The sequence below is a fragment of the Exserohilum turcica genome (genome assembly GCF_000359705.1).
Source record: "Exserohilum turcica Et28A unplaced genomic scaffold SETTUscaffold_11, whole genome shotgun sequence".
Lineage (NCBI taxonomy): Eukaryota > Fungi > Ascomycota > Dothideomycetes > Pleosporales > Pleosporaceae > Exserohilum > Exserohilum turcicum.
This window is the reverse complement of record NW_007359926.1, coordinates 659,077-676,750: the sequence shown is the minus strand read 5'-3', so window position 1 is coordinate 676,750 and position 17,674 is coordinate 659,077. Positions and strand designations below refer to the sequence as shown.

At 53.7% G+C, this 17,674-nt stretch overlaps 7 protein-coding genes across 7 annotated transcripts; 4 read left to right on the top strand and 3 right to left on the bottom strand.

The window, feature by feature from the left end:
- Nucleotides 1-290: 290 nt before the first annotated feature.
- Nucleotides 291-2,641, top strand: SETTUDRAFT_126010 (uncharacterized protein). The gene is made up of 2 exons (XM_008023879.1): nucleotides 291-428; nucleotides 474-2,641. Exons 1-2 carry the CDS (start codon nucleotides 417-419, stop codon nucleotides 2,394-2,396), a joined length of 1,935 nt encoding a protein of 644 aa, XP_008022070.1. The 5' UTR covers nucleotides 291-416; the 3' UTR covers nucleotides 2,397-2,641.
- Nucleotides 2,642-3,117: 476 nt separating this feature from the next.
- SETTUDRAFT_167114 (uncharacterized protein) lies at nucleotides 3,118-5,150 on the top strand. The gene is made up of 3 exons (XM_008023878.1): nucleotides 3,118-3,617; nucleotides 3,666-3,964; nucleotides 4,041-5,150. Exons 1-3 carry the CDS (start codon nucleotides 3,499-3,501, stop codon nucleotides 4,790-4,792), a joined length of 1,170 nt encoding a protein of 389 aa, XP_008022069.1. The 5' UTR covers nucleotides 3,118-3,498; the 3' UTR covers nucleotides 4,793-5,150.
- A 418-nt stretch (nucleotides 5,151-5,568) lies between these two features.
- SETTUDRAFT_45444 (uncharacterized protein) lies at nucleotides 5,569-6,426 on the bottom strand (the record flags this gene model as incomplete). Its single annotated transcript, XM_008023733.1, has 1 exon — nucleotides 5,569-6,426. The coding sequence occupies one exon, from the start codon at nucleotides 6,424-6,426 to the stop codon at nucleotides 5,569-5,571; it is 858 nt and encodes a 285-aa protein (XP_008021924.1).
- Nucleotides 6,427-7,344: 918 nt separating this feature from the next.
- On the bottom strand, nucleotides 7,345-8,612 carry SETTUDRAFT_167113 (uncharacterized protein). The gene is made up of 5 exons (XM_008023877.1): nucleotides 8,449-8,612; nucleotides 8,134-8,363; nucleotides 7,922-8,037; nucleotides 7,630-7,820; nucleotides 7,345-7,548 (listed from the first exon to the last, which is right to left on the bottom strand). The coding sequence occupies exons 1-5, from the start codon at nucleotides 8,584-8,586 to the stop codon at nucleotides 7,471-7,473; spliced, it is 753 nt and encodes a 250-aa protein (XP_008022068.1). The 5' UTR covers nucleotides 8,587-8,612; the 3' UTR covers nucleotides 7,345-7,470.
- A 432-nt stretch (nucleotides 8,613-9,044) lies between these two features.
- SETTUDRAFT_182687 (uncharacterized protein) lies at nucleotides 9,045-11,830 on the bottom strand. Its single transcript, XM_008023876.1, has 7 exons — nucleotides 11,568-11,830; nucleotides 11,390-11,490; nucleotides 10,884-11,326; nucleotides 10,509-10,831; nucleotides 10,050-10,457; nucleotides 9,750-9,994; nucleotides 9,045-9,699 (listed from the first exon to the last, which is right to left on the bottom strand). The coding sequence occupies exons 1-7, from the start codon at nucleotides 11,631-11,633 to the stop codon at nucleotides 9,246-9,248; spliced, it is 2,040 nt and encodes a 679-aa protein (XP_008022067.1). The 5' UTR covers nucleotides 11,634-11,830; the 3' UTR covers nucleotides 9,045-9,245.
- Nucleotides 11,831-14,409: 2,579 nt separating this feature from the next.
- Nucleotides 14,410-16,134, top strand: SETTUDRAFT_103011 (uncharacterized protein; the record flags this gene model as incomplete). The annotated part of the gene is made up of 1 exon (XM_008023875.1): nucleotides 14,410-16,134. One exon carries the CDS (start codon nucleotides 14,410-14,412, stop codon nucleotides 16,132-16,134), a length of 1,725 nt encoding a protein of 574 aa, XP_008022066.1.
- A 306-nt stretch (nucleotides 16,135-16,440) lies between these two features.
- On the top strand, nucleotides 16,441-17,342 carry SETTUDRAFT_36815 (uncharacterized protein; the record flags this gene model as incomplete). The annotated part of the gene is made up of 5 exons (XM_008023691.1): nucleotides 16,441-16,597; nucleotides 16,623-16,664; nucleotides 16,713-16,748; nucleotides 16,853-17,122; nucleotides 17,149-17,342. The coding sequence occupies 5 exons, from the start codon at nucleotides 16,441-16,443 to the stop codon at nucleotides 17,340-17,342; spliced, it is 699 nt and encodes a 232-aa protein (XP_008021882.1).
- Nucleotides 17,343-17,674: the final 332 nt, after the last annotated feature.

The following is a 17,674-nucleotide window of genomic DNA, read 5'->3' as shown; positions in this document are numbered from 1 at the left end:
CAAGGTCCCGAGCTAGAAGCGTAGCGCGCTGATCATACTGTTAGCCGAGGAGCTGAAGCGAGAGCGGTTATTCCCCGAGTCATCAGCAGTATATGTTCATGGAAAAGGCACGGGGTGTATAGTAGCAGGCCAAAGGTTGGGGGCCTGGAGCTGTAGAGAAGACGGATGGGAGGCGTGGCTTCCAAGCGGCCCATGCACGCTAAGCAGTGGCGCCGTCTCCGTTGCGGCCATGACTGCTCGCACTCATCTTACCTTGCCTCAACAACCATTTGCCTTGTGATGCTATGACCAAGAGGCCTCATGCCAGTGTATCCGCTTCACACGCAGAGCCCCAGGAGCGACAAAAATCATACGATGGCGAAGGTAGCGCCAGCCATGAGGACGACGGGTCCTCGGTGAAAAAGGCGCGCTCCTTCATGGCCACTCTCGTAAGTCTGTTCGCGTTTCAACTCAAATTACGACTGACAGGACAGGCGTGCGATATATGTAGATCAAGGAAAACAAGATGCGACGAAGACCGCCCAAAATGCGGCCACTGCAGAACCATGAACTTGGAGTGCACTTATCAAGCACCACGAGCAACCAAGAAAGATCAATCCATGGCAGTAGCAATCAACGCTATTCGGAGGCTCGAGTCCAAAATTGAAGATCTCACGGCGGCCATTAATGCTCCAAAGGCCGCGCCCACATTGCCGCCCTCCCCAGCAGGAGCCATGTTTGACCATCACTCGCCTCTGGCGACTTTCTCTCAGCCAAGCCCGGGGACGCATATGACAAGCGCAGCTTCAAACAGTTTCCATGGCAACAGAATGAGCATACACGAGCTTGCAATGTCTCCGCAAGTCGTAGGGACCCCGGGCAAAAGCCCTTTCCCCCTCCCAGAAGTACAGGGCGCAGTGGATCTCTCCTTCAGCCAGCACCGGGTGGCACTGTGGTCTGCCGTGCAACATATTCTTCCTGCGTCGTTCGTCTCTGCACGCAAGGAGCTTCCGGAAGATTATATTGTCGAGATTGAAACCCAGAGACTACCGCTGCCAATACACATTGATGTTCCGTACGGCACGAGTCCCGACAGTTGGCTGATGAATCTCCCGCAGTCGGCGGTAAAGGGTCTAGCAGATGCGTATTTTGCCGTGTTTCACCGCAGTACGCCCATACTCGACAAGTATCATTTCTTCTCGAGCACTTTGGGCATGGCCATGGAGAACGAATTTGGGTACAATATCGAGTCTGCTCTGGTACTCAACGTGCTGGCGCTAGGATGCCTGGCGGTTAAGGCGCATGAGGAAGGCGACTTTAGTCTTCCCTCTCGTCACGCGACGACTGGACGCGGCTTCGTGCATCCCGAGTGGTATGAACTCATCACTGACGAGCCTCCGGGGCTCAAGTTCTTCAACGAAGCTCGAAAGCGCTTTGGGTTTCTCATGTGCCAGAGCGACATCCAAGCCGGCCAGTTCTACATGCTGTCGACGCTCTACTATGCTCAGATTTTGCGGCCGCTGGATTCGTGGGCCACAGTGAACAGGGCAGCTTTGTGCTGTGCAAGCATACTCACGCGCACATCAACCGTCGACTATGACACGTGGGAGGGTGACATGCTCTCAAGGCTCTTTTGGTCTACTTTGATGTATGAGACGGTGATTATCCAAGAGCTGGATTTGCTTCCTACCAGCGGGCTGCTGGACTACGAGCCAGACATTCCACTGCCAAAGTTCACACAGTGTCCACGACCCAAGACATCGATAGCAGGGCTACTTACTGACGAGGATGATTCGCTGTTCAACTTCCACTTTCTCGCACAAGCCGCGCATCGCATCATTCTCACGCGGGTGAAGCAGAGCGTGTATACGTTTGCGGAGAAGGAAGGCTACCCAAGTGCCAGCCTAACAGCAGAGATGCATCATCAGCTGGAGCAGTGGCGGGAAAACCTTCCGCCATCGCTGCAGTTCTCCGACAGTGACGATGGCAGCGACTCGGCTAGCCCGGCACATGTGATAGCCAAGGCCATGCTACGCAGTCGCTACCTGGTCGCAAAGTTTCACATTGGACGGCCGTTTCTCTACAAAGCACTGCATGCAGCGGCATGCACGAATGAGGCAGAGTATGAGGAGGTGCGGGCGGGGCTTCGGGGCGGCATGTACTGGCCGACAACCATGGGCCTGTGTACGCAGATGCTGTCAGCTCTGCCCATCAAGTTTGGGTGGTGTTGTCAGTGCTTCGGGCAGGTCCTGCTGTTCCACGCCATCGCGCGCTGTGGCAACGCAAAGCTGCGCGAGACGTTACCCGAGGGGTGGCAGGAGTGGGTGGGCATCATGATGACGCTGATTAAGAGCTGTGCCAGAAGCAGCCCAGGCATTGCCAAGGACTACGAACTGCTGCGGTTGTTGGACGTCTGAGGGGCATATATGTGTGTGCGGAAGTTCTCACGGTTCGGCGGGGCATGCTTGACGTATGGATGGATGTACAGCGTCCCAACAAGATGGATGACACAGCAAAGGCGGTGCGTGGCTGCGCCATACCATAGGTGGCGCGGTGGCACAGGCAGAGGCGGCACTCCGATATACGCCTGGGGCTGGTGAGTGGTGCCTGGATGGACACGGAGTTGTAGGGACAGGGAGGACCTGGCGTCCATCATACCATTTCGAGCAGAGTACGAGCAGAGCTTGCGTGTACTACATGCGCTTGTGGTACTGTGGCTAGTCTGCTCGAGTGGAAATGCAGAAAGGGGGACGGCCCCGCAGCGGAGCGTGTCGCGACGCGGGCCTTGCAACAGGTGTATCGAGTAGTCAAACGGCTGTAGCGGCAGAGCGTGTTTGTCGGGAGAGATGCCATAATCCTCTGCTTTCCTCCACCGTGATCGACAATTGGCAGCCGTGGCGGCGAGGCGGCGAGGCGTCAGGGCGTTTCAGCCCTTCTCGCGGCGGCAGCTAGTCCCAGTCTGCCTGCGCTAGGCCTATTCCGGGCCTAGCTCGCGTGGCTGCTGGGTCAAGGACAAGGGTATCACAACTGCGGTCTGACGGCCGTTCTCCTTTGGAAACTCTCCACGACATCTTTCTTACGCTCCTTTTGGCCGCCCACTCGTGCCTTGGTGTCTCTTTTCTGCCCTCCCCCCCGCCTTTTGCCGCCTTTCTCCTCGTCGCATCACCACCTCGCTTGGTCGCTATTCGGGATATACCTTTACGCCCCGCCGCTCTCTTCCGTTACTTGTTGCTTCGCCCGCCCTGTGTTGTTTTATGCAACGCTTTGTCGATTCAAGCCACCACATCACTCCGACCCTCTCTGGGCGCATATTGGGACGCGTACGCATGGTACATGTGCTGTGAGCGGCCTTTCACATAGACGCCACACGATTGCAAAGTCTGCCGGTGTGGGAATCGATACAGATACCAGAAAACGGGCCTGCACGCTCCCTAGGGCCCTGAACGCCCTCACTTTGCCTCGAGACTGCAGCACCCAATTCTAGGCATGAGTGAATACTCATACCAGTCGCTGGCCAACATGGGGCCACAAGGGCGGTGGCGTCGCGTTCTGCTAATCGCCTTGGTGCCCATGGTGGTGGCATTTATCTACTATAGCACTCCCACTTCATACATGCCAGCTGGTCTGACTTCAGCCCCGTAAGCAACCCCCCCCCCTCGCGGCCTGCCCCGTCTGACATGTGACAGATATCCGCACACTCAAAATATAACACTTCCACAAGACGACCTATCCATGGCCACAATAATAAAAGCCCTCTATGGCCCAATAATACACCCAATAGACGCCGCAAACTTTACAGACGAAGATGGAGATGTTTACAGACTGGCTGGGGAACCAAGATTCAAGACGCCGTTAGGAAAAAAGGTGCTAATTTTGGATATTGACAGCAGACCCTTGACCGACGAGGGGCAGCTGATGAACCAGCACTTGAAATGGAAGGGCATGCGATCCCTTTCCGCCGGCATGCTGGGCCACTACATGTTTGGTATGTATTCTGCAAGAGGGGCGAGGCGCATGTGGATTCTCAATGCGCACTGAGGGGCTTGGCTAACATTTGACAGCCCAAATACACGGTTACGACTATAAATTTATCCGTGCACCTGACTACGAAGACCGCTGGGGCACCTGGGTTAAGGTGCCCATGATGAAGGAAGCCCTCAAGACTCACGAATACATTGTCTTCATGGACTCGGATGTCATGTTCCATTACCCACACCTACCGCTCGAATGGCTCCTGAACTACTGGAACATGACAGACGACACTCTTGCAATGATGTCGATTGACCCCAACGAGCCGCAAAACTACGACGAAAAGGGCAACCGCTATCTCAACACTGGGTTCGTCATTGCGCGCCAGAGCAAGCGAACACAGGAAATGTACAAGGCCTGGGCAGAGTGCCCCTCGGAGACGCGCTACAAGGGCTGCGCAAAGTGGAAAAAGGGCTGGGCGCACGAGCAGGCTGCTTTTGGAAACTACCTGCGTTACGACTTTGACCGACCAAACGATATCCGTGTCCTGCCTTGCGTCGAAGCCAACGGCGCGCCCGAAGCAGAAAAGCGAGGTGGTTGCAAGGGCGTCTTTGTGCGACACTTTTGGGTAGACAAGGGCCTGGTGGCCAAGAACCTGGCAGACAACGTGATGCAGTATTTCCTCCCCAGGCTACACGAGGCGTACCTGGGCTCGGCAAACGAGCACATTGTCGACGCAAAGGGATTCCGACTCGAGGGCGCCGATTTGATTGAAATGACCGATGCGGAGAAGGAGGCAGCCAAGAAGGAGAAGGGAAAGAATCAAAAGGATGAGGGATGGTAGTGTTGTCCCTTTGCTCCTCTTGAAATTTCACTATAATGTTTTCTGTCGTCTCTACTTTTTTTTTCTCATGAGACGCCTCTTTTTGATGTGCTTTCTGTCGTCTTTTTTTTAACGTCCTTCTCTCTGTTCCTTTCTCATTCTCTCTCCATATCCATCTTGTTATACCATTCTATCACACGACCTCAGTTTAGAAATCTAGCGTTCAAACCAAGTTTTCTTTTTTTATCTTGCCTTCTTTCTTTTTAGGGCACACAGGTCAGGATTGGCGGACGGTTTTGGGTTTGAGTTTTGGTTCTAGTTTGGATTCAATGTGGGGGGAGATGGGAAGTCCATACACATCTTCGCAATACTGCGTGTCAATCTACTATCTCTTTCTCTTTTTTTTGGTCTCATCTATTAAATCTATGATTGCTCTGTGTGGGAGTCCAAACCTTGAGTTTGTTTCTTGCTTGCTTACTTATTTACCAGTACTCAGTCAGACTACTGCGGCAGAATACTCGGATATATCAGAGTCGAACAAACCATGTAAGTAAATCCAGACGTTTTTTTTTCTCTTCTTCTTCTTCTTCTTCTTCTTCTCCTTCTCCTTTCACACGCCATTAGCAAAGAAAGCCGTAGTACCCGTTACACCCCCAGACATTTCCCTTTTTTCCTTTCCAAAAACCCGAGTCCCCCAAGCGCCCAGTCCGCCCACTCGAATACCACGAAAAAAAAAGAGAGAAAATGGCCGTCTTCAAAAATCAATCCCCCCTTCCCCTTTCTCTCCTCTCCACAACTCAACTCAGCCCTTCTACCTCCCCCGCCGTACCCTTCCTCCCCACAAGCGTCTCGAAAATGGCCTTGTGCTCATAACAGCTCTTCGCCGACCGTGCATACCTCACCTCAACCACCACCTCTGTCCTGCGCGCCCGCAGCAAAGCAACCTCGAATCCGCGCAGCGACTCGCTCAACGCCGCTAGCTTGGCGGGATGCAGACAGCACCCGTCGTGTCGTGGGGCTCCGTGCTTGTCCAAGTCGTCTGCTTCGCTGGGATCCCAGATCTGGATGTGCAGCGAGAGCGTGTGCAGGTTGCGCAGGTGCGATTGCCAGAGGTGATGCTGTTTTTGCGGGGTCGCTACGCTGGGTGAAGCAGAAGCATCAGAGCCAGGAGGATGATGCGTAGCCAGTGCCTCGTCAACGCCTGGCGTTACAGGCTGCACCAAGCGCTTCAGCAACTCGGCCGCATGTCCATCCAGCCTGTCAAACCCGGCCTTCACACACATCTTCAGCACCAAATGCCGTATCTGCCTCGCACACGGCTCGCGCGGCGAGCGGAACGGAGTGCACCAGCCATCCGCGATAACCAGGCAAAAGCTGTTGGAGCGGTAATACGTTTCCTGGGCCAGCCTCGCTAGTTGCTGGTTCCGCGTTGCGAGAAGCGGGAGTAGAGTCGTGCGCAGGTGCATGGCGTGCGACCCAATTCGCCGTCCCCCGAGATCCCAGGTTACGTCGTTTTTGTACTGGATTGTTTCGTCAAAGTGGAGGAGGTGTGAGAGGACTTTGAGTTTGAGCTCGGTGGGGAGTAGAGGCCAGGCGTGGAATGTTGGTGTTGCTGATGATGATGGTGATGATGATGTTGCTGGGGACGTCGCCATGGTGTTTTTTTTATATTGGGTTTTTGGTTTCGAGTAAGTAATCAAGTGTATCGTCAAGTTATCTTGTGATCAGTACAACAAGTTGAGGCCAAAGCTGAATTAAGCCAAAACCAATCTTCACAGCTCCTCACTCAACCAGCCATTCCCCCCCTCTCTCCCCCCGGGACATCTGCAGAGTTTATACAGCACAACCGCATCTCAGCAGGCCGTCAGCCGCAAGTCCCGAGATACTGTGCTGGGTACATGGTGAGAGAAAAAAAACCCCAAAGTAAGGGAAGACCATGTATTAAGTTTGCGTGTGTTTTAACTTTGGCAATGCCAATGATGACAATGATGCCAAGTAAGTTGTGAGATCCAATAGACAAGCGCGTAGCCACCGCGTCGCCGCATGAAAGGCGCCACACTGGTCTGACCTCATCTGGACATTTACCCCATCTAACCATGTCAGATAAAAAAAATCATCATGTCGATCGTTGACCATGCCATGTGTCACCAGATACTCTGACGGGGAGGGAGCAAGTGCGCTCAGACGCGCTGGGAACCAAAGAAGAAGAAGAAAAAGAAAAAGAAGAAAGGAAGAAAAAACTTACCGAAACACCCAACACTATTTTATTTTTTCTCCCTTTTCGGTGACGACCAATCTGATAGAGGGACAGGGAAGCGCAGGTTTACGGGTAAGCAGGCATTGCCTCATTCACTCGTTCCTTGTGCGCTGCGGAGATGCTCGGATGGAACGTGTGTACTTAGTTGTACTTAACAAGTTGCATCGAATCGAACTACCTACGTACTTACCAGCATTCGCACCCGTTGGCTTCCGCCCGCCGGATTCCGCCGTCTACTGTCTCGTCTTCAGACAGTGCACTGACAAGCTTTTGAGTCGCCGTGTCCCCATATAGGCAAGGAAACGGCATGTTTATCAAGAAGCATAGGGTGATATTGGCGGTGTCTAATCTAAAGCACTATATTTTCTGCGTCCAAGTCTTGCATGGTACCGAAGCTCCGCTCACACACATACCCAACCCGATACTGCCTTTTCCCTCTTTCTTACACTTCCTGCTCAATATCAGCAGCCTGGGGTACCTTGTTCATGGGCAGGCTACAAAAGTTGGCAATGAGTTGAACCTATCAGTGCGAGAGTCAGCAGTTTCTTCTTCTCCGTCGTTATTGTCACGAGTACAAGTTGGAAATAGGGTGTCTACTTACGCATTCCCTCACTTTGCCCAGATCCTCTTGACTAGGGCCCAGACGGCGGAATCCTCGCATGTGCCAAAGGCTTTCTCGGGATAGGTTCTGGATCATGATGCCGCTGACGACGGTGAGTTCAGTTTCAATGTCGTTGAGGATGCGCTGGTCTGAGAGAAAGATGCCATAGGTGATGTGATTTGTCATCCACTCTAAGTAAAAGCGTTTGAATTAGCATTTTTCCTCCTTTTTTCCCTATTGAATCTGATGCAGAGATCTGAGAGCTGTTTCCGGGGAGAAAATATGGACATACCGTAATCCTTGTGCGCTGTAAAGCGATTCATAACGCCCGTCAAATTGCGCTGGTACAGGCGCTGAAGCCATGCGGTTCCGCGTTCGAGATTCGCTTCATCGCATTGCGTTTTTTCCCTACATATCAGAAATTAGCTACTCAAAATCCGCTCATTTCTTGCTTTATCTTTCTGCAAACCCAGTAAATCAACCGGAAATGGAAACATTACACACCTATAGTAACTGTGATCCTCATCCTCGGGCTTCGTAACAGCAGTAATCGCAAAAAGCGCCTCGAGCGTCTTACACACACCCACGAGAATCGTCAGCTTGAAAAGAACCTCACGCAGCCGTCGCATCAGTTCTTGGCGTTGCGCAGGCGTCTGGTATTCCGGCCGCTTGATGAGTTCCTGGTAAAGCTGTGCTGCAAAGTGTGGGTGGCCGCCGCCTGTCATGGCGGCAAGCTGTCATGTATTAATTACAAACAAAACTCCTTTAGCTGTATTACACGTTTTTTTTTCTTTAGGGAAAATCAAAGGCGCGACTTACAACCACCACATACCACTTATCGCTGCCCAATGTCTCTGACGGAAATTTCTCTTCTACAGCTTTGAAGAGTGCGAGAGCTTCGTCTTCAGTTCGCTCGCGGGGTATCAGGATGTCGTTAGTGGTAGAAGAAGACGCCATCTTGTGCGCAGTATCCAATTTTTGTCGCGTCGTATGGGGAATGAAAGCTCGTTGTAACAGTCAATTAAAAACAATGGACGATTTGTTGAGGAGCTGATTTCAGCTGACTCTGGTCATAAGAACTAGGGATGATTCCGCGTAAGCCGGCAGCGGCGATCGAGACGCAACGTCAAGGGCCCAAAGACGTGTCGTCGCCCTAGAGCGGGGTACTTACAGGTTTCGCCTGCTCATCTTATTGGACCATCCTCGGACCTCGGAGGCTGTTTATTATGGTAGAATTGCATCTTAAGAGTCAGTATCATCGGAAATAAACAACGGGAATGCTCCACACGGTGCCTTGCAGTCAACCAGCCCCATCAACTCCATATCTCTGTCCACGTTGCAACTTGCTTCATCACACCCACACATTGCACCAGCACATTGGAAATTGTAATCAATTTACACGCTGCCTACAATTCCAGGAAACCATATTGCCTTTCACTTCAATGCTGTATGATTACCATACATGAGTCCGTAGTCCTCGTCAGCAACACCCAAAGAATCCAAACCTAGCACTTCTATATACACCACCACGTAATCATGGCCAAAAATTAAACCGCATCAAAGTCTATTCCAAGAAACCAAGAAAGCTATTCGGCTGCATATGTTCACCTCGTCTTTCAAGTTGCATGACCAAGGTCCCAAGCGGGGTCGAGAATGTCGGCGTTGAACCAATCCAGTGACGGTTGCGACTGGAACAACTGCCACATCATGTCATCATTCCAGGAAGAAACCACGGCATCATTGTTTGTTTCTCCGCCGTTGTTAGTCAACATATCGGGGCCATGATTGAAAGGCATTGATGTAGTATATCCTGCCATATGGCCAGTCGGATCCGAGGTTACTGGCGGCTGCATATGGTGATGTGCGCTTGGGCTCTCTACGAGAGGCTTGCAAAGACCCAAAAGGGTTGCGCAGAGGCGATGCAGACGGTTGACATACTTGTTCTCGGTAACAAGTGACGAGATGCCATCGATGACGTCTTCGAGAAGCTGGAAATCTCGATCGTTATGGGTTCCAACGACGTTACAGAAGACAACGAAGAACGGACAGAGTGGGTGTGAGAGCAGGGTCCTTGACGGTATCAGTGATGCATCCACAACGCAGAGTATCGCATGTCTTACCATGAGAGGTATGGGTCAAAGCCTTCAATGAAATGATCCAAGGATTCGGCGAGCCGTTCAATCATCTTGACACATTCCAGTGCATTTCGCGCGCTCTGTAGACATTCTTCGCGCTCAATGTAATTTGTCGTGACCGTAGGGCTGAGTCGGTGGACAGCTGTTAGGAGCGAGAAGTATTTGAACTCCATACTTTTACAGTGTATAAGCGCGTCAGCTCTGCTGTCCATGAGATGCAATTGACGCTCCTAAGCCGGAATTAGCATGTGCACAACGTGCCTGTGCACATAATGGTTGATTTACCTTCTCTATCATGACATAGATGTCTTTCATTTGAGCTCTCAACTGGGCGACCTCCTCTTTCATTTCATTCGGTGATCGTTTGGGACCTGAAGCCAGGGTCAAGTCGAGAATCTTGTCCTGCAGGTAGAGCATCTCCAAAACACTCATTGGATTGGCTGGATTGCCTCGCATCATGTCGTAAATCTTGACCTGGAATTTGGGAAGCGATCTCGGCCGAAGCAGCAGCAGACTCATGGCGCTGTCGAGCTCGGCACAATGGGCGACTATCGAGTAGATCTCGTGCTCCTCGTCCGTTTCCGGGGCCATTTTGTTGATATGATGGTACCCAAGAGCTATGATTGTTTGGGATGCGTGAGCTGTGAGTTCCCAGCACTGTACTGGATTTCCTATGATTTGCATCATCATGGCCTGCGATTCGTTAGCCATAACGGCATGTTTGCAAAGTCGTGCACGACTTACACCTGTCACCAGAGCCTGCACCAAGGGAAGCGAGGGCGCGGTCATAAAACTGATGGTGTCCAAGGCCGTAAGCGCGGCTGTGATATGGTCGTATTGCATTTGCTGATAGTGCTTTGTTACTGCTTCGCTTTTGGTACCTAGCAGCAGGCTCGTGTACAGGACGGCAGCCGCTTGGAAGTGGATTATGACCTTGTAGAGATTTGTAGTTCTTTCGTCCAAATTTCCAGCCATGAGAGCGAGCGCCATCCTCTCAATGGCTTTGGCTGGTACGTGGTCGGTAGTATGATAACGAACCTTGGTATCCACTTGTGCCTTGAACTCATCTAAGGCGGGCATCAGCCTGACAGCACTCAATAACGTGGCGGCTAAACTTACTGCCTATGATGACACTGAAGATCTCACGCTCGGACATGTCTGTTGAGTTATGCATGGATTTGTTAAAAGTACTGCGGTCCGTCATGTTTGGCGCAGGCGCGTGCGACAGTTGGTCAACAAAGGAAATGGCCGTCTCCAGCACGGAGCGTTGGTGGCCAGACAGTAGTCCATTGGTAGAGAGTTCTTTGCTGATGTGCAGGCGTGCTTCTTTGGTCGTTTGGGAGCTACTGTCAAGTTCTGGGGTTGTAGGAGGAATTGACGGCTCGTGAGAGCTGCTGGTACGCTTCCTCTTGGCTGGACGATCTGGTATTGCTTCAGGGCTGGGCTTGATGGAGCCATTGACAGCTTCATGGTCCTGGGGTTGGCTCGGGCTGCGATGAGCGGCATGAACCGAATTTTCCAAGGATGACAGCCTCCGCAAGAGAGCCTGTATCTTTTCGTCTCTGTGTTGGGGTTAGGTGTGAACCAAGGACCATTAATAATGATCATGGACAATAGCCGCTTACGTTCGGACTTTGGGTCGGGGCACGCGCTTGTGCCTGTTCCGCAAACAGTCGGCCTTGGCCGCTACGCAGTTTGCGCATGGTTCCTTGCGGTCGCATTTGACCTTTGTTGTGTTAATGGGAGAAGATGGGGGATGCACAGGCGGGCAGTCGTGTGCTGGTGAGGGCAACAAGAACTTACTTTACGAGCATGGCATAGGTCGCATGCGGGAACACCCCCGTGTGCAGCCCAGTTCTCTTCTGGCATTTAGTCCGCCCGTTGAGGTAATCAGTGGGGAGTATGTAGCGCTCTCGCTTCTTGGGGACCTCGGAGTGTTTGATCTCGGGGGTCTTGGCAGAGTGCACGGCGCAGGGGCTCCCGAGGGCCGAATGAGTAGGCAGCACCCCTGCCGTCTCATCATGCGTTGCTCGTCGCGACTCGGGGAGGTTGGACCATATTGACATGCTCAAACTCTATTCTCGGTATTGTCAAATCAGCGTTGGCGGAAGTCCTCCGCTTTTCTCCCGCAAGAGTGGCTGGGAATTGGTAGTGCTGACTTGGGTGAGAAAAGGGCCTATTCCATGCGAAGACGACGGGTGGACATGTGGCTGGCCCAGAAGCAAGCCAGAAAGTGCTGCTTCACGCTGGGTGCGTTGTGCAGGTATGTACTGCTACAGGCACTCGTATGGCGTTGTCGCAAGACGCATACATAGGCTACTTGGCGCAGCATGCCTGTCCGGGTGCATGACGTGCATGACGTGACGACAGCTTGCCGTGCATGCCAGTGGTGCGCAACCCTGAAGTAGCAATTTGCGCGTGGGAGATTGGTAATGGGATTCAAGCCATTGTCCGTTTCTAGGAGAGATGGATACACATTCTACCACTACCACTACAGCCTCCTCCCCACCCGTAGGCGGCTGCTCCCGCAAGGCTAGCCGTGTTTGGCTGATGCTGCTGCTGTCGACTGGCAATGAGGTTATCCAAAACCAGGCTGAGTGCGCGAGCGGGCGCAAGACGGAGTCTTGTTAGTGTGCGACAGGCGGCGAAGCAGGAGCATGGCGAGCGACATGGGCGAGCGTGAAAATACTGCGCACAAATTTCATGCTTCGCACACCGCTCGTCGTGGTGGTAGTGATAGAGAAGGGTGTGGTGGTGCTCAAAACAGCATGCGTACAGTCACGGCGTGGAGGTGCGTGTGCGTATTAGCCCGTGGGCTCCACAACCATGGGAAAGGAAAAGGACAAATTTGACGAATATGACGAATATGACGCGGGTGCGACGAATCCAAGGGGTCAGCACTATCCACGTTTTTCCGAATTGTGTCGGCTGAAGGCGGCGTTGACCATGGCGGTGCTGAATGAGTAACATGCTTACGAGACGTGGGATTTGGTACAACCGTGGGACCTGGACGGCCTCTCATGTGATGGCGCGTGTCACACAGCGACGCGGTAGACACGAGCCGATTCCGCGGCAGGACCGCGACACCTGCATGTTTGGGCTTTAGCGAGCATCGCCATGGAGCGGCCTTGGTAACGAGGGCAGCCGATGCAGGTGTACAGTAAAATGTGTCATATGACCTAGGGGGCGGCCGTGGTGTGGCACGTCTTTGCGTCAGCGCCGACCCCAAAGCTGGGGCGAGATGCCACCCACGAAATCTCACGGACCGTGCCTGGGCCGGGAGCGGCTGCGGTCATGGAGCAAAGGCGTCTTGGGGTCTTGGGGCCCGTATCAGCGCATATGTATCGAGGTGGGGCGTCACCGCTCCATGGCCGGCGGGGGATTTCCTGTGTGTACACCTAGTAGCGCAGTGTACTGAGTATAGCAGCAGAAGCATCGAATCTTCTGCGTTGATGGCGCAATGGGGCGGCCCAATTAGGCGGCGCCCAGGGCCAGGCAGCGTGGGGGTGCGTGTGTAACTGTATCCAGACGTCGCGATAAGCAGCCCATGGCGGTATGGGCTTGGCTCTGGCCGTGACAAGGGCCAGTGACTTGGAGCTGGCCGTGAGAGGGAGAGGGAGTGGGTGGGAGTGGGTGCGTGGCAGTGGCAATGGCAGCAGGACCAAGGCTGGGCTCGTGTGGGCGTGGTGGTGGTGGTGGTGGTGGAGACAGTCAGTAGCATGTATGTATGTGTATGTATGCGCCGACATGGCTGCTCGATGCCGCGATAAAGCTGCGGGCAGGGCGTGCGTGCGCGCGTGTGGGCATTGATGGATATGGATGGATATGGATGACAAGGATGGATGGATGGATGGATGGATGGATGGAGTGAGCGTGCGTGTGTGTGTGAATGTGTCCAAAGCAAAGCAAAGCAAAGCAATCAATGGCCCTGCGGCGCCTGCGGCCAACTGCCAGGCGCGGTCGGCACTCGGGCGCGCGGCTGCTCATTGGCTGCTCTTATCTCTTACTCCTGGCGTCGTGCCCTCTCCCCCTCCCCCTCAGCTTTCGCTCCCTCCCACTGTGCCCACACACACCCACACCCACACCCCCAAGCACTGTCCCCCCCAAACCATGCCAGGCTTGTCCATCCCCGGCGGCGCAGGTGCTAGTTCTGGCCCAAAAAGAAAGACCTCGTTCAAATGCTGCTGAAAAAAAGTCTCTCCTGCTGTTAGCCTCGCCCGCTCGCTTTCTCTCTTTCTTTCTTTATCGCCCGCTCACCCTCTCGCCATCTGCACTGCCGACCGGTGTCTGCCTACCTGCACCACCACCACCACCACCCCCTCGTCCTCATCCGCGTCTGCACTCGTCTCGTCTTGTCCATCCTCCATCCGGATGCTCGCGTGTGCGCCGTCTGCTCGGGTCTGATTGTAAGTAGTATATGATTGCTTATCTCGTGCGCCCGCCGCCCATGTTGGCCACCGCCCAGTCTGTGCCTGTACTTTACTAGAGCCTTGCCCCCCTCGCAGCTAACCACGATACCCTGCCTAGCCCCAAGTACTTCTGCGTTGCTTCAGCTCCTTCGCTCACTCGTCTTATCGGCCTTCCATGAGCCGTCGATTTCTTGCCCAACAATCACCCTACCATCACCGGCTCAGGTCGACTCCTGATGTTCCTTGATAACACCCAGGCTCCAGTCCACCTGCCTGGAACGCCTGCATCTGGCCAAGAGGCACACCCTCTTCCTCGCGGAGAATGTAGCTTTATTCTCTCCTCCTCTGCCGACAATGCCGCCCGCCAGCGCTGCGCCTGTCGCAGCTTCTATCCGGATCCCGTCATACCCTCCCGCTGCGGCTGCGGGCACCAGGCCTGGAACCATGAGGCACAGCCCATTGCAACCGTGTCAATGGATGCATACATTCAGGCCGTCGACGAAATGAAGCGCCTAAAGCACGAAATCAAACGCTTCGAGACGTTGGAGCACGACCTCAAGCAAGAGCTGTTCCGCGAGAGAATGGCGCGAGAAGAAATCCTGAGGATGAACAATGCAGTCCAGGCCCGCATGTACCAAAACATGCAATTCTTGAAGCTTTCCATAGACGACCGCGTCGAGGCCGTTGTGGACCGAACAACCGAACTCAGCGACCAGATCAAGCTGCAGGGCGAGCGTCTGACCATGGTGGACGAGTTCAGCATGGAGCTCGAAAACCGCGTCGACCGCATCGAGCAGCTGAATGCCGTGTCAAGGGACCCCACACCTGCTCCAGCAACGCCAAAGGTGCGCCGATCCACACCACAGGCACCACCGCTTCCGCTTCCACAGCTGCCATCCATAATGCAGACAAGCCACACGCTTGGCCAGCTGCCCATCCGTAACGACAAAAAGTATGCCTTGTCTTGGACTGTCCGCGTCATCTTTGTGCCCCGCAAATCGCAAAAGTTCGCCTTCGATCCCGACTGCACCGCCTACCGACGCTGCGCATCGCGTAAGCTGCACCAAACACTCGATTTCCCCAGCCAGGACAGCTCCTGTTTCGCGAACCGCATCGAGACGGCCTTCAAGGGCGTATTCCGTGGACGGCCATGGATGCCCATGACCGGCCATCGGCCCGCAGATGAGCCTTTTGGTCGCATGGCTCTTACTCTCTTGCCCCCTGACCTGGTGCATCGCGGCGTGTGGGATTTTCCGTTTCTCGAAGACCACTGCATCGCCCATGACAAGATGCAGGGTGACGTTCTCTACATTACTCTCCAATACGAGGACGTCACGTGGAACGAGATACGCTTTCTACCCCCTGTCAGTGGTGCCGACGAGACTTGCTGGGAGCACGACGAGGAGCTGGACGGCACCGCCAAGTACAAGAGTCTGGACTCAGAAATCATGTACGATTACCAGGATCCTCCTCCTACCTATTCATCTCGAACTCACTCCATGGCGACTAGGACGCCTTCGGGACTGGATGTCCTTGCTAATTCGGCCGCCATGCTCAGTCCCATGGAGCGCACCATGACGGCATCGTCCGCTCACTCGTCCAGACCAAGTCTCATGAGCCCTATGCAGCGTGCTCCAACACAATCATCGACTCACTCAAGCACGCCTCGTTTCTCATCCGAGCGAAGCAGCCTTCGCAGCTTTGACACCGAGACCACGGACGATGAGCACCGTGACAAGAAGCCAAAGCTGCGAATGAAACAAAGCATGCCCAACGTCAATGCTGTTGGCCATGCCCAGCAGCCCATGTACGTTTCGGGCCGCTCCAAGCGAAAGATGCCCGTGAGGGAGAAAGGCCCCAAAGAGCCTTTGCACTTCAACGTCGCCGGCGTCGCCAAGGGTGGTCTGCACTTCCTGCATCCCCGCTCCTCCAAAGGCAAGGAAGTCGCCCATAACCCATGAGACCAGCGATACTGTACTTGTCATATTTCATTCTGACCATTTTTCCTATGACTATTGGTATAGGCGTTTACGAGTAAAAGCTTCGCTTTTAAAGGATACCCACTGGCGTTGTATAGTACGAGATGATGCGCCACTTCACACTCTGGCAGAGTTTTTTTTTTCATTTCATCTTTTCCATATTCGGATATTTCAACATACTGCCAGCATGTACGCTTGATTTTTCTTGGTCATCAAGGCTCGCCTTTTTCTCTTTGCCTCGCGATAGACGGTCCCAAAGACGATTAGTCAGCCGTCTTGCCCATAGACATGTCATGTACGAGCAACACAAGTTCCGGGAATAACCGTACTCCATTTGCACACTGCACTTGTCTTGCCAAGGCCCACCTCATGGCAGCAATTTACATGTTGATAAGGATGCTAGGTCACGTTCGCTCTGGACACATCTTAGCACTGATAGGCGAGGGTTTGCCGTGCACTGTGGAGAACAGGCTTACAAAGTCAATATACATCATCCTCCGACAACCCCATCGGTCTGTAGCCACTCCTGCACTAATAACCACGCTGATAAACTCATGAAGCAAATGGTAGTGTTGACAAGAGATGCGTGCCATGTGGTAAGTGTCACGCTCATCTGCATCGTACGCGTCTACGCTCTCCCGCGTGTACAGCCGTATACATGAAGTGCTTTCCGCAATGATTCAAGCACGCACCTGAGCAGTGCTCGAATATCCCACGGGCATCAAGGCCGATGACAGCAATGCCGTGGTCAAGGACCCCGGGATATCTTGGACACGTGAGATCCACCCTTCTGAGCTGTACCTTCCAAAGACAGAGGCATGGTTTCTCCCGCTTGGACTAGTCGATGCGGAGAAACGGCATTGGTGGAGCACACTCCACCCGTACCTTTCGCAAGCACGCGACAACTGCGGATTCCTCGCCCTTGGACTTCGCCTTCGCGACACAGAGCAAAATTTCCAGAATAAACTAGGTGTGCGACGACGCTTGAACTTGCAGAGTCAAGGGTGCTATCTGCCGTCATACCCAAGGCGGTCATCCGAAATCGCACTGGGCGGGCCGTTTCTTATCAAGCTATCTCCGCACTAGCCCCCGACAATCCTTCAACAACCAGATGCGCCGATCCCACCCTTCACGTCCCACAGCCGAACCACTCACACGCCATGCCACTGGTCCCATGCGACGTCGCATAAGCAGTATTGGTCAAACTGTCGAAAAAAAGCAGGGAGTTTATCAGGGCAGCCAGTTACTAAGTTGTGCAATGCGAGAGAGGCGGAGAAGGTTACTTCGCGCGCACACTCGCCACGGAACGATTGGGCTAGCGCCACAGCCCGGGCAGGGTGTTTACGGGAGCATGTAACTCCACGGCGGCCTTGACGATTGATAGCAACGGCTGGCCGTACAAAAAGCTTTCACGTCGCAGTGCTTTGTGGTTGCAGCCGTCGCGTTCCTCTCCCTTCCCTGCTCTCACCACCATTCCTTCGAAGGAGCGCTTTACTGCCGCCCCCCCAGTCTCGAAGTTTAA